Source organism: Notamacropus eugenii, chromosome 3 (assembly GCF_028372415.1).
Source record: "Notamacropus eugenii isolate mMacEug1 chromosome 3, mMacEug1.pri_v2, whole genome shotgun sequence".
NCBI classification, from domain to species: Eukaryota; Metazoa; Chordata; class Mammalia; order Diprotodontia; family Macropodidae; genus Notamacropus; species Notamacropus eugenii.
This window is the reverse complement of record NC_092874.1, coordinates 57,691,347-57,713,605: the sequence shown is the minus strand read 5'-3', so window position 1 is coordinate 57,713,605 and position 22,259 is coordinate 57,691,347. Positions and strand designations below refer to the sequence as shown.

General features: G+C 38.1%; 1 protein-coding gene across 1 annotated transcript in view; it reads left to right on the top strand.

Moving 5' to 3' along the window:
* Positions 1 to 22,259, top strand: part of CUBN (cubilin) — a 290,873-nt gene that overhangs the window by 57,303 nt on the left and 211,311 nt on the right. The window contains exons 22-26 of the mRNA XM_072651627.1: positions 1,618 to 1,748; positions 15,224 to 15,416; positions 17,614 to 17,774; positions 19,273 to 19,454; positions 21,742 to 21,898. Coding sequence (XP_072507728.1) covers positions 1,618 to 1,748; positions 15,224 to 15,416; positions 17,614 to 17,774; positions 19,273 to 19,454; positions 21,742 to 21,898 — 824 coding nt within the window. The remainder of the gene's footprint in view (positions 1 to 1,617; positions 1,749 to 15,223; positions 15,417 to 17,613; positions 17,775 to 19,272; positions 19,455 to 21,741; positions 21,899 to 22,259) is intronic.

The following is a 22,259-nucleotide window of genomic DNA, read 5'->3' as shown; positions in this document are numbered from 1 at the left end:
TTGGTATCCTTTTTAAAGTTACCCTCTATTTTTATGTTCTTAATATTTATTTTCTTCATTCCCTATTTCCCTGTTCCTTCCCTCTTTCCTTTTTTTTTCTTTCCTTTATCCCTTCAAGGAAGAAAACATGCATTTATTAAAGATCCTCAAGGTCCTCCAAACTTCTTGTTTGGATTCAAAGGACAGCACTTGAGGACCTAGAGGGCCACATGTGGCCTCAAGGCTGTAGGTTCCCCACTCCTGAACTCTGTGCCAGGAAGTGTGCAGTGTGCTTTACAAATATGACCTAATCTGATCCTCACAACAACCCTATGAGCTTCCCAATGATTATTTGTCAGTCAAGAATACAGAATTAGACAGAGGTGAAGTGACTTGCCAAGGGCAACTAGTAAGTTTCTGAGGGTGGATTTGAACTCAGGTCTTCCTGATTCCAGACCCAGTGCTCTATTTGCTGTGCCACCAACTGACTCTAAATTTCCTTCTCTTTTCAACTCTATCTTTACTTTTCCCCTTATCCATGTAATTTAAGAAACATCATTTTAAGGCAAAAGCACAAAGTGTAATAACATTTTAAAACCTCTTAGCTAATCCACTTATGCCTCCTTTCCTGAAGTTCTTAATTGGATGAGTATTGGCCTGGAATGAGCTAATGCGCTGAACCTTCTTTCCTTTCCTCCTGAGAGCTGGTTTTAGGTTTTCCCTTAGAAAAATTTTCCCCATTCATTTGAGCCTTATTTTCCCTTTTAGTTTTGAGTTTCCTTCTCCCCTTTGCTGGATATCCTTTAATTTGGGACACCTAATTTCAAGTCATGTCAAATCAACAAGCATTTATTAAGAGCCTGCTATGTGTCAGACAGCTAATGGATAGAGCACCAGGCTTGGAGTTAGGAAGATATGACACGTTGAGCTGTAGGACCCTGTGTAAGTCACTTCGCCCCTATTTACTCCAGTTCCTTATCTGTAAGATGGGGGCACACTGGAGAAAGAAATGGCAAACCACTCTAGTATCTCTGCCAAGAAAGCCCCATGGAAAAAATCCATGGAATCATGTAGAGTCAGACATAACTGAATGACTGAACAAGATTAACAATGTTCCAGACACTATGCTAAGTGCTGGGAATATGAAAAATGGGAAAAACCAGTTTCTGCTCTCAAGGATCTCATAGTCTAATGAGAAAGACAACATGCAAATAGCCATGTACACACCAAGTATATACAGGATAAATTGGCGTTAGTCCACAAAGAAAAGAATTCCACAGACAGTTTCAGACCCCTTTCTCCCAGACCTGCTTCATAAGAAGATGGCCTTCATCTAAAGAACTAGTCTTGGCCTAGTCACACACAAAATCCATGGACCATTAAGGACATTGAATGCCAGAACAGGCAATCCAGCAACTTCAGGAAATTCATCGCGAGCAGAATTATATGCAGTTTTTCATTTTGGATCCCTTATTTGTTGACTTGGAAATATATAGCTGTTGTTTAAATATTTAGGGGAACAGTCAAGCTCATTAAAATTATTCAGTTATTAAAATGCCCTGTTATTGCTGCATGAATTATTCAGTGACATAAAATCACTACTGGATACTGGATATCTTTTATTCTCTTGGGAAACAGGTATTGTGGAAAATCAGCGCCCCCGTCGCTCTTGAGTAACAGCAACACGTTGATGCTCCGACTAGTGACAGACGCTGCCATAGCTTATGAAGGCTTCTCAGTAACTTATACTGCTATTGAGGCTTCAAAAGGTAATTCTCTCGAACCTTTGAGTGATCTATTATTAATATTCATCATTCAGTGACAGCGTTAGGTTGGAGTCAGAGGACCTGGTTCACGTCTCAGCTCTCCCACTTATTGCACGAGTGAAGTGACCTTGGGCTTAACCTATCCAACCTTCAGTTCCTTTGTCTTTATAATGAAAGGGTTGGTCTAGATCTGGGGATGGTGGTCTGTAAATTAGACTTAAAAATTGTTGATTATTTCAACATAATTGATCCTTTTTGTGATCCTATGTATTTTCTTAGGCATTTAACAACATTATTCTTAGAAGGGGTCTGTATGCCTTCACCTAGGTTGTCAAAGAATTCATAACACAAAAAAGATTAAAAACCCTTGGACTAGATGAACTCTAAAATCCTCATTAACTTTAAATATATGATTTGTTTCTTAAGCTTATAAATAGATTGCTAGGCACTGGAGGATACACAAAGGTCAAATAAGACATAATGTCTTTAGTCATGTGCTTATGGCTCTAGCACAGTCCCTATCGCAATAACTAGAATAAACAAAATCAGAGTATATTAATGAGGTGAGCTCAAGCAAAATGATCTGTGAAGTCTGGTGGCAGGAGGAAATCAATGCTAGTTGGGTAGATTAGAGATTTTTGGAGATGTTCTTTGAGTTGGGTTTTAATAGACTGGCAGGAATTTGATGGAGTAATTAGGAAGAGGCAATCCCAGGGGGTGGGGCCAAGTCAACTTAAAATGAGAAAAATTCACATTTCTGTAGTATTTTCAGATTTACAAAGGGCTTTCCTTTATAAAATCCCTGTAATGAAGGCACAGTATAAGTCTTGTCCTCTCCTTATGATGAATAAAGCAACTAAGCCTCAGAAAAGTTAGGTGACTTACAGTCAGAGCCAGGATTCAAATCCAGGTCTCTTGACCCCAACCCCAGCACTTTCCTCATTGTACCACTCCCTATGTACCTGATTTGCCACCTCCCCTTCCTTGGAGGTATCAGAGATTAGATGTCCACTTCTTGGACAGCATAGTGGTGACTCTTTTTTGCATATGTTCAGACTAGCTGGCTAGTGGACTCCCAACTCTCCAGTTCTGTGATTCTGTGCCTCAGGCAACTTTCTAGGACTTACTTACTAAGTTTTAGATTGGCTATGTGGAGGAAAGGACTTCTGTCTCTCATGAGGAAAAGTGTAGATCCTGTGCTTGTATTTCAGATCTGTGATACTGGGTTAGAACAGAATTTTAATTTGATGCATGAATAAACTCTTACTTTTTTAAAAAAAATCACTTTTATTTTATTTTCATTTTCAAATTCTTTCCCTATCCAATTTTATATCCCTACTCAATTGAGAAGGCAAGGAAAACCAAAACCATTCAAAATATAGTTAAGCAAAGCCAATTCGCACATTATCTATTTCTTGTTCTCTCCCCTAAAACATAGAAAATATGTTTCAGACTTCACTCTGAGTCTATCAGCTCTCTACTTGAAGATTCATAGCATGTTTCATTGTAAATCCTTTGGATTTGTGTTTGGTCATTATGTTGATCAGAATTCCCAAGTCTTTCAAAGGTGTTTTTCTTTATCATGTTATTATTGTATAAATTGTTCTCCTGGTTCTACTCATTTCACTTTGCATCAATTCATACAAGTCTTTCTTGGTTTTTCTGAGACCATCCTTCATCATTCTTCTTACAACACAATGTCATAACTTGTTTCATCATTGTCCAATTTATGAACACTCTCTGAATTTCCATTTCTTTGCCACAATAGAAAGAGCTGCTCTAAGTATTTTTGTACATATGGATCATTCTCCTCTTAGATCTTTGATCTTTGATCTATTAGCAGTTTCAATAAGTCAAAGGGTGTGCACAGTTTAATAGCTTTTTGGGCATAGTTACAATTTGTTTTCCAGAAAATTTAGATGAGTTTACAGTTCTTCTAGCAGTGTGTTAAAATACCTTTTTTTCTTATGGCCCCTCTAGCATTTGTCTCATTTTTGTCGACTCTACCAATCTGATGGGTATGAGGTGGTTCTTTAGAGTTGTTTTAATTTGCATCTCTCTAATTATTAGTGATTTAGGGCATTTTTCATATGTCTTTGATTTCTTCCTCTGAAAACTGCCTATTCATACCCTTTGACCATTTACTGATTGGGGAATGGATCTTATTCTTAGAAATCTACATAAACTCTCAATGTTGAAGCAAGGCCCCTTGAGTTCAGCATGAAAGCATATGTAACAACATGCCAATTTGTGAAGTAACTCCAGATTAATTTGAAAAGTCTGGCAGCCTTATGATAGCTTTTAAGACAGTATTTGTGAAATTATGTAAGAGTCAGGAAACATCCTAGGATAGATGTTTGAAGCAATGTCCTTAGATGTTGCAACATCCTTCAGAAAGCCATTTTAATAAATGCTTAAGCTTGTTCTGCAGAAGTATGAGCACCAGGCAAGAAGAGGAAGGCAAGGAGAAACATAAAAGAGAAAAGCAAATGAGAAAACAGAAAAAAAGGATAATCAATCAATCATATGGCAAAAAACCCTTAGGATGCAAACGTTAGCTTGCCTCCTCTCAGGCTAGCACTTCTGGCTGTGTTGAGTCCAGCAGTTTTTATTACTTGGCAAATAGCATATTTGCTCTTGGTCCCTTCCTTGATATAGGCTGTCTGGCTGCTGTTAAGTTCAGCTTTGCCTGACTAACCCACAAGCCACAGTCAGACCATTCTCGGAAGCAGCCAGAGGAGTGAATCTTGGAACCTATATGAGGCCAGGCTTGCATGATCATAGGCCCTTCTTCCACATCAGAACACAGATCACTTTCTCTTTTTCTGGAAGGTGCTGAGTAGCCAGAAGGATGATTGGTCAGAGAGGGCCTGGGATCAGAAAAAGAAGTTCACTTTCTGTAGGCTAAGCATGCTAAGGCTGCCAGGGGTCTAAGAAGTCACTGAGATAGGTTGGAGACTAGGGAGCTTGCAAGCATTTGTAGGTGGAAAGGGAGAAGACAGGAAGGTTGTAGGGGTAGGGCAGAGCAAAGAGACCTCAGAAATCAAAAGTGTAAGAATTCAGAAGGTCAGTGTGGTAGATAGAGATCTGTCCTGAAAGACTCAGGTTCAGGGCTCACTTCTGACATAGACTGACCAGGCAACTCTCTAAAAGACTCTTGAGTTGTAGAGAAGGTACCAAACCACATTAGTAGAGGGAATTTCCTTACGAGGGTGCTTTTTTTTAGCAGGGAAGTCCCAGGCACAGTTCCTATCCTCTTCTTTTATATTTGCTGCTGCTTGTGGGTGGCCTTGGAGCTACAAAAGCATTCAATGGGAGACTGCTTCAGCTGAGGGCAGAGTCCCAGGCCTGAGAATATGCCCTGCCTGTAGCTGGCTCCAAGGATCTAGCTTTTAGGGAGATTCTTGAATTTTTTTCTCTACTGTTGTTCATGCTACAAACTGTTGTTTAGATCTAAACAGTATCTTAGTAATAGAAAAACAAAGCAAAAAACAATCATTCCTCTTCTCCCTACCCCCACCAAGTGTCAAGTAGAAACTAGCTCCAAGCATCATTAAAACAGAGTAACAGTGAAAATAGAGGTGTCTGGTGGGTAGTTCCAGTTCCTCAGTCTAACAGGTGTGAATTTCCTTGCTTAAGTCTTTCCTGTCAATATTTGAAAGAAGAATCTATTTCCTCACTTTGTTCTATTTACTTTTCCAGCTGAGACAACACACGGGTGAGTGTGCATGTCCACTCTGGAGGGAAGAAGGATCTTTGTTTCTGGTTGTTACTTTTACTTGCTCATCTTTTGGGTTCAGCCTTCAGAAGTGTGTTTTTCCCAGCCACCTTCATCCATCAAGATGTGATCTCTCCTAAGATAGGAAGTCACATTAGCATGAGAACCCAAGTCAGTAATAACTGAGACCAATCCTGCAGAAGAGAATGTGGAAGATTCCCTTCATGCACAGATTTGTATTTGGTTTGTCCAAATTTAAGCCAAAACTCTGGCTTGGGAAGGCTAAGGGGAGGTTATAGACAACTGCCTCCTCTTCCACGCTTGTCCTTTCAGGCAACTTTATTACTCTACAATATAGTTTTAATGAACATTTTGGAATTTGAAGGGACTGTGGCAATCAATGACCCAAGGGTTTTCCTTTTAAAAACAAGGAAACTAAAACAAAGAGGTTAGAGGACCAACAGAAGAGTAGAATTGGTGGTCAAGCCAAGACTAGATTTTTTTTTTTTTTTGGCTCCTAATTTATAGTGAAGCCTTCTTGCTCTTGCTCCCATCTCCCACATCCCTGCATTAAGGAACCTCAAATAAGGATGAAGTTGGTGCAGCTGTGGTCCTCCACTCAGTATTCCTGTATAGAGCCAGGCCCTTTTATGGCTTATTCAAAGAAGAAAAGGGACAATATCATGGGGAGACATCCAGGCATTGCCAGAGCTAATAGCCCTCTTGACTCTCCTTACTTCCTCCTTTTCCACCATCAACTAATAATTTTTGTTAAAGCATATGCAGTACTCAGAGATAAAAATTTAACTTGGGTCAGTTCACCCAGATATTCTCATTATTGAATCTAAATGCCCCGATTGTAACTTGGACCACAAATTCTCATAAAATCATAACAGAGATGTTGAAACTGTGTAGATTCAGATTCTTTCAATTAAATCAGTCCTACAGAGAAGGTGGCACCTGAGCTGGTGATCTTTGAAGGAAGATAAAGATTCTGAAAGGGGGTGATTCTGAAAGGGGGTGATGAGTACCTTCCAAGCATGGAAGGGGTGGGGTGACCAGTGCATCTATATTGAAGATGGTGCTAGAGCACCCACTACACAGAACAGTGAAGAATTAGTCCAGTTTTCCTTGAACACAAAAATGAGTGAAGAGGAGTCTTGGGAAAGACAGTTGAAAAGTCATATGGAGCTTCTTTAGGGGGCAGTGGGATCCTCGACAGAACTTCAGGAGTCTTAGAGTCTGGCTGTGTGACTTTGGGGAATTTTCTTGACCTGTGATTTCCTCAGCTTAAGTTGGGGTATTTGGGATCCTCAACAGAACTTCAGGAGTCTTAGAGTCTGGCTGTGTGACTTTGGGGAAGTTTCTTGACCTCTGATTTCCTCAGCTTAAATTGGGGTATTTGGTCTATGATCCCCAAGATCATTTTTAGTTTTCTGATTCTATGTCTTTTGTTAAAAGGACTTATAATATTCTCCTCCTCAGTGAATTTTTCTAGAATATTTGATAATCTTTTCTTTATGTCTGTCATCTCTCTACTGTCCTACTCCATATTGTTCATTTTATTTTGTTTTCACAGGGACCCTAGCATCTCCCAGCTTAAGTGCATTGTTTAATTGAATTAATTTAGTATACTCTTTACTTGTGCAATGGAATAAAAAAGTTCCATAAAACCAGCTTGATAGTAATCTCCCTGGTTCCCTACTTCCCTGCTGACCCAGACCCATGGCCTCTTTCCTTGGCTGTTGCTTGTTTATTTACACCAGAATCTTTTAATGACTGCATTTGTATGTTTAGCTTTGATGATCTCTTAAGTGGAAGAATTAAAGAGAAAATGAATGTACAGTCATAATTCATATTGTAGACAATTAGTAATAGTCCCAAAATGTTAACTTTTAGTTAGGCAACCTTATTTCTTCCTATGGAGGTGGTATAATGATCATGGTGGAAGTGGTATATGTATGTGGGAGGAACATTTCCTTTCTTCTCAAAAATTAAAATAAGAAAGAATCAGAGGATTATGGGTTTGGAGTCAGAAGGGATTTTCGAGTTCTATTTAGTCTAATTTCTTCATTTTATAGATGCTAAAACAGAGGCCCAGAGGGTTTTAGTGACTTAACCTTAGCCCAAGTAGTTGGGTGTCATGTTTGAAAAGCTTGTTTGAACATGCTGAACAGAGGCTGAGATGCACTTTAGATTGTTTTTTGGGGAGAAAATTAGATTTTGCAATGCTCTAAAAACATCTTTTTGCTCATTCTTTCTTGGTAAGAAAAAGTCAGCCAACTGAGGCCCACCAATAGTTAGCCCTGATCCAAAGTGCTGTTGGTTGTGGAAATGAATATAGCTGATGAAGGAAATGGGATTTTTTTTCCCCTCTTTGGAAATGTTCTTAAACCAAAATAAAGGGCCAAGTGTTTTGGAATATGAGTTCTCCCTTGGCAATGTTGCATCAAACAAAAAGCACAGTAACATTTTCATGTTTACACATTCAAGATTTGAAATTTTTTTATTGATGTAATAAGCATCATGGCAGCACATGAAAATCCTTTTATGGGAACACATTCAGATTTAATTTGCTATGCTCTGCTAGAATGCACAAGAGGCAGACAAAGCTTCACACTGTTACTTTCCTGTGCCAATAATTTGTTTCTACAAAGCCTCCTTAACCATATATGCTAGGGAGACATAAGTGATGCATGTTGCTTCAATATCAGGGAGGATGGGCTTAGTAACCCTTGAAGAGTGTTCCCGGAGTGTCTTCAGAGAATTAACTTTCCCCTCCTTCTTTCAATGAGATTTGAATTTTAAGCTAAAAAAATTCAGTAAGAAATTGTGACATCAAAACCCCCACCTCTCCATGTTTGATCCCCCAGCTGTAAGAAAATTGCTGACTGTGTTCAGGCATGTGTTTATCATTTAGTGCTTATCTCTGCTATCCTTTATCCAAAAAACCCAAGATGCGATTTCAAACACTACATATGTCTTATATACTAAGCTTGATCAAGCCCAAAACAATGAAGAATTTCAGGGAGGTTAAGTATCAAAAAGAAAGGAAATAAAACACAATGGAAACTAGAGATATCTTCCTCCCTGCCCCTTCAATGTTGTGTAAAACCTCTAGGTTTGCTCTTCTTTCATTCACATAATCATGATCTTAGTTGAGGCCCGTTGGTACATATTGTTGCAATAGCTGCCAAGTGGTTTCTCTCCCTCCAGTCTCTCACTTACTCCATTTCGTCCCATACATTAGTGATGTCAAACTAAATAGAACTGGGGACCACTTAACTGTCCACAAGGATCCCTTAAGGTTGCAGATTGACTCACAAAGTAGCATATCAACATTATCTGTTTTATTATGTTTTTACAGTTTACTTTATTATTTCCCAAATGCATTTTAATTTGCTTTGGGTCTGACTTGGGAATGTGGCCTGAAGATCTTGTGTTAGTATTCCTAAAACATATTTTCAATTATTGTATTCCTTGGCTCAAAAACTTGCAATGACTCCTCATTGCCTTCCAAATAAAGTGTAAACTCATTAGCTTGGCTTTTCCTGGCCTTTTGCAATGTCTTCCTGACTTTGTCTCCAATCTAGAGAAATAAGACCACTGACTGTTTGACAAACATGATCTGTTTGCATGTCCACCTCCTCACATCTGTTTATGATGGTCTCAGCCCAGAATGATTTGCCTTCTTTTTAATGTCTCTTTTCTAAGAGATAGTAGAAATAGTAGGGGACATGATGATGGGACAAGGAAAAAGACTGAATTCCAGATCAGAGGACCTGGGTTTGAAACTGACTTTTGCTATTTATTAGGTGGGTGATTTGGGGCAAGCCACATCACCTCTCAGGTCTTAGTTTCCTGTCTGTAAGATGTGGGATGTTAGATTAGATAATGATCAGGGCTCCTCTCCACTCTAAATCCTGTGATTCCATGATGTGTTGAAAACTTGTTCTTTAGGTACCAGCTCAAATGTCATGCCCTTCATGAAGGTGAATGTAAAGGGAGTGTCATATGTATGGCTAAAGGTCGCTGAGCACAGTTTGCTGAAAATATATGTTGAAGCTGAAAAGATACATTGGGGTTAGGTTGTGAAGAACTTTAAAAGTCAAATGGGAATTTATATTTTATCCTAGAGACAACAGGGAGCCAAAGGGGTAACATGGTGAGCTCTGAACTTATAGAAAAGTAGTTTAGCAGTTGTATGAAGGATGCATTGGAGTGAGGAAAGAGTTAAGTCAGGGTCTTCCATTGTTGTTGGTGCTGGTGGTGGTGTTGTGGTGGTCTTTCATTTTCAGAGACCAGTAATATCACAAGGGTGATGTTCTGACTTGCCCCTGTGAGCTGGATTTTAGTTCAGATAAGAGGTGAAGAGGGTCTAATTATGACAGTGGCTGTGTGAGTGAAGAAAGAGATCAGATGTAAGAGGGGTTAAGGAGTTAAGATCTGGCAACTGATTGAATTTGTGGGATGAAGGAGAGTGAACAATTGAGTATATTATCATAGTCATAAACTTAGAATACTAGAAGAATAGTGGTTCATTCAACAGAAATAGGAGAGTTTGGTAAGTTGAGGGGGAGTGTGGATAATGAATTCTGTTTTGAACATGTTGAATTTGAGTTTTTCCCAGAGCATCTGGTTAAAAATCTCTGCTAGGCAACTGGTAATATAACACTGAACCTTGGTGAGAGATTGGGGCTGTATTTATAGATCTACTAGTCATCTATATAGAAATGATAATTAAACCCATAGGCACTGATGACATTACTGAGAGAAAATATATATAGAGAAGAGGGTACATGACAAAGGCTTGAGGGACACCCAGAGTTAGGAGACAAAATATGGGTGATGAACCAGGAAAGATTACTGAGAAGGATCAATCAGATGATAGGTAGGTAGATGGTGTTACAAAACCTCAGAGCAGAGAGAATATCCAGGAGGAGAGGATGGCCAGCAGGGTCAACAACCTAGAGATACCAAAGATTAGGAAGGAAAACAGACTAGCTAGTTTGGCACTTAAGAAATCATTGCCAACTTTGGAAAGAATGGTTTCACTTGGATTATGAGGCCAAAAGACAGATTGTAAAGAGCTAAAGAGTAACTTTTTCTCAGAGTTTGGTGGAAAGTCCTCAAAGTGATGGGAGTACTACATCATCCTACTTGTCTCCTGAGGAACTAATATGTGGGTCAAGAAGCAACAGTTAGAATTGAGCATGGAATAGTCGGTTGGTTTAAGACTGGAGAAAAGGAGTATGACAAAGCTATATATTGTCTCCTTATTTATTTAACTTAAATTCAGAGTACATCATGTGAAATGCTAAGCTGGATGAATCAAAAACCAGAATTCATGTTGCCAGGAGAAATATCAATAATCTCAGATATGCAGTCAATCCCACATTGATGGCAGAAAGCGAAAAAGAATTAAAAGGCCTTTGACAAGGGTGAAAGAAGAGAGTGTAAAGGCTGACTTGAAACTGAACATTAAAAAATGAAGATCATGACAACTGGTCCTATCACTTCCTGGCAAATGGAGGAAGAAGAAATGGAAGCAGTGTTAGATTTTTATATTCTTGGGTTCAAAGCTCTCTGCAGATGGTAAGTAAAGCCACAAAGTTAAGATACTTGTTCCTTACAAGGAAATTTGTGGTAAATCTGGACAGCATGCTAAAAAGCAGAGACATCACCTTGCTGACAAGATTCTGTATAGTCAAAGTTATAGTTTTTCCAGTAGTAATGTATGACTGTGAGAGATTTACTATAACGAAAGCTGAACACCATAGAATTGACACTTGAATTGTCATGTTGGAGAAGATTTTTGAGAATCCCTTGGACAGGAGCCAAGATGGTGGAGTAACAGCACAGACATCTAGAGCGCTCCCCGCCAAGCCCAGCCAAATACGTGGGAAAAAATGGCTCTAAACAAATTCTGAAGAACCCACAAAATGAAAGAGTGAAGCAAATTTCCAGCCCAAGATCACCTGGAAGGTTGCCATGAAGTGTCTATCACGCCATGCTGGGAGCAGAGCGTAGTCCACTGTGGGCTGCAAGTGCACAAAGGGGATCTGAACAGGCCTTGGGAGGACTGAATCTCTCACACCTGTGGTGGTTTACAGACTTCATGACCCCAAAATGCTAAGGATAAATTGGAAGGTCAGTGGGAAAAGCCTGTGGGACCAGTGCAGGAGTAGAGTGGTCTGGCCCCAGTCTCAGGGTGACTGAGGGGGGAGGGGGTGGAAAAACTTGCGGCAGCCACAGCAGCATCAGAGGCAGAGACAGTGACTGTTTCTGGAACTCTAGGCCCATAGATTGTGGGGGGATTGAGTGGCTGACAGTACATCTCCCATCCCCACTGGAAGCAGAGATCTACCTTAATAAGAGCTCAAAAGTCAAATAAATGGCTGGGGAGATGAGCAAAAACTGAAAAAAGAACCAGACTATAGAATCTTACTTTTGCGACAAGGAGGACCAAAGCATGCAAACAGAAGAAAACAAAGTCAAAGCTCCTCCATCCAAAGCCTCCAAGAAAAATATGAAGTGGTCTCAGGCCATGGAAGAGCTCAAAAAGTATTTTGAAAAATAAGTAAGAAAAGTAGAGCAAAAATTTGGAAGAGAAATGAGAGTGATGCAAAAAAAATCATGAAAAATGAGTCAACTGCTTGCTAAAGGAGACCCAAAAATGCTGAAGAAAATAACACTTTAAAAAATAGACTAACCCAAATGGCAAAAGAGATCCAAAAAGCCAGAGGAGAAGAATGCCCTAAAAAGCAAAATTGGCCAGATGGAAAAGGAGGTGCAAAGGCTCACTGAAGAAAATAATTCCTTAAAAGATTAGAATGGAGCAGATGAAAGCTAATGACTTTGAAAAATCAAGAAATTATAAAACAAAACCAAAGGAATGAAAAAATAGCAGACAATCATTGGAAAATAGGTCCAGGAGAGACAATTTAAAAATTATGGGACTACCTGAAAGCTATGATCAAAAAAGAGCCTAGATATCATCTTTCATGAAATTATCAAGGAAAACTGCCCTGATATTCTAGATCAAATTCTGGAGCTCCCAGGTCAAGGAGAAAATATTGCAAGCAGCCAGAAAGAAACAATTCATGTATTGTGGAAACACAATCAGGATACTACAAGATCTAGCAGCTTCTACATTAAGGGACTGAAGGGCTTGGAATATGATATTCCAGAAGTCAAAGGAGAGTTCCTTGGACAGCAAGGAGATCAAATCAGTCAATACTTAAAGACATTAATTTAACCTTCTCATTGGAAGGACAAATACTGAATCTGAAGCTTAAATACTTTGGTCATGTAATGAGAGGACAGGACTCATTGGAAGAGACCCTAGTGTTGGTAAGGATTGAAGTTGAAAAGAGAAGGGGACAGCAAAGGATGGGATAGGTAGATAGCATCATGGAATCAATGACTATGAGGATGGACAGACTTTAGGATATAGTGACTGATAGAAAGGGCTGGTGGACCATGGGCCATGGGATCATGAAGAGTTGGACACAACTGAACAAATGAAAAACAACAAAAATATATTTTATTTCCTATGTGTACACTACTTATGTTAATATTGATGTCTTCTCTAATAAATTGAGCTTCCAGAACACTTTTTCTCTCTCTACAAAACCACTCCTGAAAGAGCTCCTTTGTTAGCTCTTTGTTACCTCTTCATGCTGGTATACCTCAAAGTCTGTTCTTGCCCTACTTCTCTTCTCTCTTCTTTCTCTCTCCCTTGCCAATTCCTTGGATTCAACTATCATCTCTTTGCAGATGACATTCAGACTTATATTAACAGCCCTGAATATCGTCTGAATTCCAGATATATATCCAACCAGCTTCAAGACATTTTCATTTGAACATTCTACTAACACCTCAAATTCAACTTATCTAAAAGTGAAATTATTATCCCTCTTTTTAATTACATTGTGTCTGTCTCTTCTGGTATCACCATCCACCCACGCTTCAGTTTTACAAGCTACTATCTATTTTTGACTTTTCTCTCTTCCCTTCTTCCCATATCTAATAAATTACCTGCTCTTGCAACATCCCATGTCCATTATTTCATCTCTGTTCCTACTGATATCACCCTAATGCAGGGTCTCCTTATCATCTTCATGGTCTGTTGATTAATTAGCTTTAATAAATGCTTGTTGAATGATGACAATGGCTTCCTAATAACTTAATTTTTAAAGGGATTTGTTAATTCAAACCAGAATGCTTTAAGAAAAAAATGCAAGAATGCATTTACCATTTCAACAGCTTATTATTCATTACAATAATTTCCCCTAGTTCTGTTCATCCCTCTATAGTCCATCCTCCATGTTGTTATCAGAATAATTATCCTTTATATTAATCTTATTGTGATACTTCTCTATTCAAAACTTGTCATTGGTTTCCTATTTCTCCTCAAGTAAAACTCAAATTCCTTTTTCTGGCATTCAGTTCCTCCCACAATCTGGCAGCACTCCATCTTTCCAGTGTTATTGCATATTACTACCCTCTATGCATTCTAAATTCAGACTTACTAGTCTACTTTTCAGCTCCAAAATGCATCGTATAATCAATCTCCTATCATATGTTCCCTATGCCTGAAGTGTCTTCCCTTCATTATTGTATCCTAGCTCATCATTATGGCTCAAAGCTACCTCCTCCTGTAAGTTTTCCCTAGTTGTCTTGATCAGTGAAAGATTTCCTTTTTGATTCTTTTAACTGTCTGATGCATTTATCATGTCATAATGAATCAGATATCTATGTGTCTCATCCATGAGGGTAGAATCATGGCTTTCATAAATGTAACATTTCAGGTGAAAAAGAAATGCTCTGCTCATAGTAATTGCGGAATAATGATGATGATGATGATGATACCTCATTATAATTCTTGGTTGAAGACTCAACAAGAGCTCACTATACTGTGAAGTGATGCCTACAGTCACCTGACTATCACATTGATTCATAATAACTTAAAATGTTTTTGATGATATTATCACATCAGATCCTCAGACTATCCAAACTGTATTAAATTAAAAGTCTGTGAAATATAAAGACATAGCAGAGATAATCAGAATCATGAGCAAACAAGGTTATATGAATATCATCTCTATTGTCCTGTTTGCTACTGAATTTTATTAAAGATGCATTCAATGAGCTTACAGAAAATGAGCTTACATCTTGATACTTTTATTCAATTACAAATTGAATAAATAATTCTTTTATTTTTCTATTTTTTATTTTATATTTCTTTTATTAGTACTTCTTTTATTTACCTGTGTAATAGTTCTTAAGTCATTTTAAATATAAAAGAATAGGATAGTGACTTGTCCCTAGACTTTCTATAAAATGATGGAAAGGAGCAATATACTAATAAGAATGATTAGAATAGTAGCAATAATACTGATAACAACATAAGACAGTGGAGAGAAAGTTGGCTTGGAGCAAGAAAACAGCTGAAGTGGAAACCTACCTCTGATATGTAATCATGCTTTTCTTAGTTTCAGTTTTCTCATCTGTAAAATGGGGAGTGAGGGGGAGAAATATCCATACTACCTACCTCTTAGGGCTATTGTAAGAGTAAAACGATGTAATTTATGTTTAGCAGTTTCCAAACATTAAGGCTGTTCATAAATACTGACCATTGTAATTCATCTTTTTGGATGTATGAATAAATCAGCAAGTAATGAAATGTGTCACTGAGTCATAGTTTTAATGCTATTCTGTTTTTTTAGTCCTACTGACTTCTCTTTTCTTTTCATAGCATGCTTGAAAGAGTATACGGATCAATTTGGCTTTCTATACTCCCTTAACTTCCCCAATAACTACCCCAACAATGTGGAATGCATTTATACGATTACAGTGGAAAGAGGCCATCAGATTGCATTGAACTTCGTCAACTTTTCCTTGGAAGCTATTCTAGGTACATCTTGCATTGCAGACTATGTGGAAATCAGGTAAGCATCTTTTCTTTACTACATGTTATTTATTATCAAATGGCAAAATTTGTCTTCTGAGCAGAAGCCCTTAATAAGTGCCTACTTATAACTCTACAAGAATTATAAGGGGCATTATAAGGTTTGTCCATTAAATTCTGTCATAGCAGAGGGTTTATGAAACCATCATTGGCGGCTAGCAGATTCTTTTGCAGTACATTCTCCTTGTACTTTTCTGAACTTTCACAAGTTTACTGGTGAACTTAAGTATCATTTTGTGTGGAGTCAATGGACTCACATGAAGTTCAGGATATCTTGGAGTACTCACTCCATTTTTGAACATTCCATACCACTTTGTGTTTCAATAAGAGACTAAAGACAATGGCAAGTTGAATGTCAGTCTCATGTAGAGTTTAATTTCCATCTAAATTAAAACACACAAATCACCCAATGCAATCTTAGCACAAAGCATGTGTTTTTTTTTCCCTTTTTTTTTCTCTCTGGAAGTTTCAAGATAAATTGTAAAAAAAAATATGCATTTGATACTGTCAGAACATTTGTAGGGTTTGTTCTCAATGAAATATTTTATACCTTTAGATTTTTATAGACCAATAGTATCTAGTTGGAGTTTGGTTTGAGTCAGACATATTTAAAAACACAGTGAAATTCCATTCATTTGAATTTATACTTTATCAGAAAGTAATGAAGTGTGTCACTGTGTCATATTTTTGGTACAACTGAGTTTTTCAATTCTAGTGGCTTCTTTCTTCTTTTCAGAGCATGCTTGGAAGACTATATAATTCCATCTGGGAAAAGCCTGATGCAAAAATTTTTTAAAGAAATTCAGTTTTATTACTTTCCAGTATAATCTTGTTTAAAGAAATAACATGAAATATGCTTCTAAAAAATGCTAAGATGTATTAAAATGATTAGTTGCTATAGGCCTGCAGGAGAGCATGAAAATAAATATCCACCAATTCATTCCTGAAACATAGAATTTTAGGATATAGAGTTAGGAGAGATCTCAGAAGATAACTAGTTCAACCCCCTCATTTTACAGATGCGGAGACCAAGCATCAGAGGCAAGATTTGGACTCAGATTTTCTGAGTCCAGAGTCAGGACTGAAGGAATAAATTTGGAGCTAGACAACCTAGATTCCAATTCTTGTTCTTACATTTACCACCTGGGTAAATTTGGTCAAGTCATTGACCAATGGAGGCTCACGGAACCTTGGTTCTTTCCTTTAAAAAGTGTGGATAATAACTTTAGGAGTCATTGAGAAGAAAGCATTTCAGAAAGCACTGGAGATTGAAATTGGAGATCTCATCACTTTTTATTATAAATTGAATCCATAGCTTAAAAAATATGCTGAGTGCAAACCATACTTAATACCCTGCATTAATTTATTATTTATCATTAATTAAATGTAAAGGCATTCTTTTCAAATTTTTTACTAAAAGGGTCTCAAGAGGAATTATGATACATTTCACATTGAGGAACAAGTTAGATTCTTTTAATTCAGTTATGCAGTAATATGCCACTTTTAGTTGTTTCATAAATGAGAGATTTTCTTCCAATTCTCTCCCAAACCTAGCTCCAAGATTCTTTATTTTTATTTGTTAAATTTATGGTATTATTCCGTCAACTCTGAAACTGAAAATATACATCTAGACATCAACAGCTGAAAAACAACTGATTTACAACTTTTTTGTTCCTGCAAACAATTTTACAAGTTCTACTTCCTCCCCTTTTAATTACTTAATATGTATCTTTTCCAAATGGATAAGCATTGTCATTGTTTTTGCATATTCCTCATGGAACAGAGTACTCCCCTATATCCATGCACTGTGATCTGTTTAGCTGTTCCTTCAGTGTCAGATACTTGGAGTATTTCTAGATATTTCACTATTATAACTTAATTAAAAGTTTTGTTTTCAGAGGGTAAAAATGAAGCACATCATATCAGTTTGCAGCAGGTTATGATTTGGGATGGAAGGGCATGCTTTCGTTGGCTAAATATCATTAGTTACTACTTATTTTAATACTATTAGTTGGGCAAAAGCTGAAATTATGCCTTTATGCTTATATACTAGAGACTCATGAGAGGACTGGTAGAAACAGATTTGTTTGCAATCGCAGTCCATAAATCTATGTAAAATATTTAAACAGCAGTATTTACAGTCTGATGGAAACAATTATTCCTATATCTGATTATAGAGATGGAGGTTATGCAAACTCACCATTTCTGGGACGATACTGTGGAACCAATAAGCCTCCGATGATAATCTCCCATAGTAACAAATTATGGATAAAATTTAAGAGTGATTTAGTTATAGCAAGATCTGGATTCTTGGCCTATTGGGATGCATCATTAACAGGTAAAATGTGAATGGGCACTCCTGTTGGAAAACTTAGTCCGGTTACCTCTTGGGTCCTTGTGTCATGTGTTTGTGTCTTGTCTGCTTCTAGCTAAAATTAATTTATTATTATTAGATAAAATAGATATTGACATCATTTACCATGAGTAACATCAAAGAGATTTACGATCCTAATCCATATTATGTATTGATCATTATTGGTATCTCAGGTGAAATGCTAGAACACGTATAGTTTGTGAGAACTCCCAAAGGGAAGAAATAACCATAGCTCCATTAAGAATAGACCACGTCTAATTAACCTCATTTTCTCTTTTTAGAGTCAAATCAAGGGAATGCTGTAGGTCATTTATGTAGATCTCAGAAAAGCATTTGGAACACTTTCTCATGTTTCTCCTATCCTTTTGGATAAGATGAAAAGATATGGGGCAGATGATAGTAAAAATAGATGAATTCAGAGGTCATTGAATTATAAGATGCAAAGAATGATCATTATTGGGTTAATATCAAGGTAAAAGAATATGTCTAGTAAAATATCCCAGGGATATTTCCTTGACTCTGGGTTGTTTGACATTTTTATCAATCACTTTGATCAAGTTATAGATCACATTCTTGTCATTTTTTCAAATATCATGAAGCTCAGAGGGCTAGCTTACATACTCTCTGAGTCAGAAAGCCAAAAGATTTCATTGTGTTAGATTTTGGGCCTGATTGAATAAGATGTAACTTCCAATCTAATCCAGTCAATATTTATTAAGCACCTGCTATGTTCCAGGCACTGTGCTGGGGATAACAATTAATAAAAAGAGAGACAGTCCCTCCCCTCAAGAAGCTTGTCATCTAATATAACAACACCCAAAAGGAGGCAGGAAAGGGGGTAGAGCTCAGGGTGACCAGGAGGTGTCTTTTTCTGTGGAGTTGGAACCTGGTAGAGCAACAGATGTGAAGTGGAGCAAGCTGGGTCCAATGACTTCACTCAGTTAAGGAAGTCATTGGGAAGGGTTTCATAAAACTTTTATTAGAAATGTTAGAAAGGCAGCCCAGCAGCCATGACTATCAAAAAAATTAGGGTGGGCTAAAAGTGAAATCTCCTTACCTGGAGGTGTTCTCATCTGTCATGTTCTTCAGTCCTCTCACCATCCTGAGAAATGGTCACGTGATATCAGCCCGAGTGGTAATCTAGTCTCACCTGGACCTGACCCAAATCCCTTTTATCATAGCCCCAGGAGACGACAGATATCATGTGATCATCTCTTTTGTAGACCCTTTTTGTCCTATGACTTTTTTCTTAGAAAAAGCAGGGTATTTCTGATAGAGTTGGGAGTGTCAGATTATAGAAAACTTGGGGCCTCTTCAGAGGCCTGCATCCTTGTGATCCATGGCCTTCTGTGTGCTTCTCTGTTTGAAAGAGTTATGGTAGAAACCTCTGACCTCAAGAAAAGTATGTACTTTTTCCTGAAAGAGAAAGATTAATGTTATTTCCTCTGTTTTTTCCCCATAGGCTGTGGTGGAAATCTTACGACTCCAAGTGGCATCTTCATGACTCCCAACTATCCAATGCCATACTACCACAGTTCTGAATGTTTTTGGTTGCTCAAGTCCAGCAGAGGCAGTCAGTTTGAACTCACGTTTGAAGACTTCCACTTAGAGAGTCATCCAAATTGCAGTTTAGATTATTTGCAGGTATGTATTTAATTTCACTTAATTTCATTGTCCATCCTTCCCTCTCGCTCTGGATCCACCAATACATCTGTTTCTTTGATCTTTGAGGTTTAGAAAGGTGCTCACTTTTCTATGAACACAAAAATATTCTTGTATTTAATTTTTGAAATGTAATTAGGATATATATATGTATATATATACACATACACACATACATATTTTCAAAAACGAGGCTTTCAAATGAATGGGTGTCTTGCTATGTACTTTTTCAATGTTTTAAAAGAACCATGATTTCATAACCTTTCCCTCCACTGATCTACCTTAGTAGATGATTTCATGAATTTCTGTGGCTGAAAAGACAATTTATCACCTACTGGTCTACCTGATGAGCCTCTCTGAACTTAGGTAGATGGCTACTCAGATGAAAGATGTATATTCTGTTGCCAGGCCCATACTTGAAGCCATGGCAGGATCTGACAAGGCTTATATTCCCTTGTAGTACCTTTGAGAACTCAGGATCATTTCTACCGCCAGGAGATTCATCAGAGTAGCATTTCAGTAGATATGTTCTACATTTATGTAAAATGTGTATAAAATTTTCCCGATTTTCCAAAGATAGTAGATACATAAAAAATAGTATAGGGATTAAAAGTGATAGTACTCAACAGAGTATCTGTGTGTTTTGCTATGGAAAAGTCCCAATAATTTGGACAACTGTTTGGGTAAATGAAAAGTAAAAATTGCCATTTTTTGAACAAAGCTTGTGTTTTATTAGCAAAAACACCACTCAGCATTATAAATTTCAGTAATCAAAAACTTAGACAAACTCTATTGATCCTAGGTCCATAGATCTGGATGATTTTAATAATTACCCTTTAAAATTTGGTTCTGCTCTAATCCAAGTAATCTTCAAATAAAGGACAGACAGACATACAGAGAGAAAGATAGATATATTAGATAAAGTATTTATTATATATCAAGCACTTGGAATACATAAGCAAAAGGAAGGAAGGAAGGAAAGAAAGAAAGGAAAGGAAAGGAAAGGAAAGGGAAGGGAAGGGAAGGGAAGGGAAGGGAAGGGAAGGGAAAGAAAGGAAAGGGAAGGGAAGGGAAGGGAAGGGAAGGGAAAGTAAAGGGAAGGGAAGGGAAGGGAAGGGAAGGGAAGGGAAAGAAAGGAAAGGGAAGGGAAGGGAAGGGAAGGGAAGGGAAAGAAAGGAAAGGGAAGGGAAGGGAAGGGAAGGGAAGGAAAGGAAAGGAAGGGAAGGGAAGGGAAGGGAAGGGAAGGGAAGGGAAGGGAAGGAAGGGAAGGGAAGGGAAGGGAAGGGAAGGGAAGGGAAGGGAAGGGAAGGGAAGGAAAGGAAAGGAAAGGAAACAAAAGGAAAGGAAAGGAAAGGGAAGGGAAGGGAAGGGAAGAAAAAACAAAGAAAGGAAAGTAGGCCCTACCTTCTCAGGGTTTATATTGTAAAGGAGGAAAACAACACTGAAATGAGAACTGAAGAGGGGAGGCCAGTGCCTGTGTGAGCACAACGTGCCAAAGTGCAGAGAGTAAGGAGCAGAAGTGGACTGTGTCTGGCCCAAAACCTTCCTTGCATGGTGGTTCCCAGTATGACCTCACTAAGAAGAGGAGTCAGGGGGATCTGGATCTCCAGGATGAGCAGGAAGCTAAGGCAGAGGTGGAAAAGTCTGGAGATTCAAACATTAAAACAAAGCAGCATAATAAAAAATCACATGTAAAAACTCCCTGTTGTTTAGTTGGTTTAAAAATGTGCATGCTAACCTTGGTAAAATAATGATGAAGCCATCCTTTGTATTTTCATATCCTTTTCTAATCCTATTTTTCTTCATTTCCTTTTAGGCAGTATTTTGCCACTGTTACTTTTCATATTTTGTTGCTATTAGCCCTGAATGACTATCTAGTTCTGTCCCTAATCATTTTATTTCATTTTTCTTTTCAATTTATATTCCTTAGTTTGACTTCAAGCTTTCAAGCTTCCTGCCATAGGCATCTACATCCATCTACTCTCAGTTTACTGATTTTCAGAATGATATTTTTTTCTCTTCCCCCTTTCCCTTTCTCTCCTCGCATCTCTTCTTTTCCCCCTCCTTCTGCCCTTTCTTCCTCTTTTCCTTCTCCTCATCCCCTTCCAATTCCTCTCTGTTTTCCCCAAGTTCCCAAGGACCTTGAACCTTCATTCGGGGTGTCCTTTTATTTTTCCTTGAGACCATCTTATTTGTGCCTGTGAACAGATGTTGAAGTGGGGCTGTTTGTATCCAGAATCTGTCACCATTGAAAACATTTTAATTTTAGGTCTTTGATGGTCTGACTACGGATGCTCATCTCCTGGCCAAGCTTTGTGGAACAGAGATACCACCACTGATTCGCTCCAGTGGAGATAGTCTGTTCATAAAACTGAGAACAGATGAACATCAGCAGGGTGGTGGTTTCCTAGCTCAGTATCATCAGAGTAAGTACCAGTGGTTTGGTGCTAGAGTTGGTGATGGTCACATACTTGTGCTGAGCTGAAATAGAAACAAGCCATTGAGGGCAGTGCCCAGAGTATGCTTATCCTCTTATTTATGGAATGAGAGGAGATTGGCCTCATTTGAGAATAAAATGCTCATTCAACAAGTTAAATCTCATGAAGTTAAAGAATGTTCTGTACCAGGATTTTATATATGGGTGGTATAATAGGATTGTACACACTGGAAGGGACCTTCAAGAGCATCTAGTCCAACCCCTCACTTTACAAAGGAAGAAATTGAGTCCCACAGAGGGTATGTTTCATCCAGGATCAAACAACGAGAGAGTCAAGGATTTGAACCCAG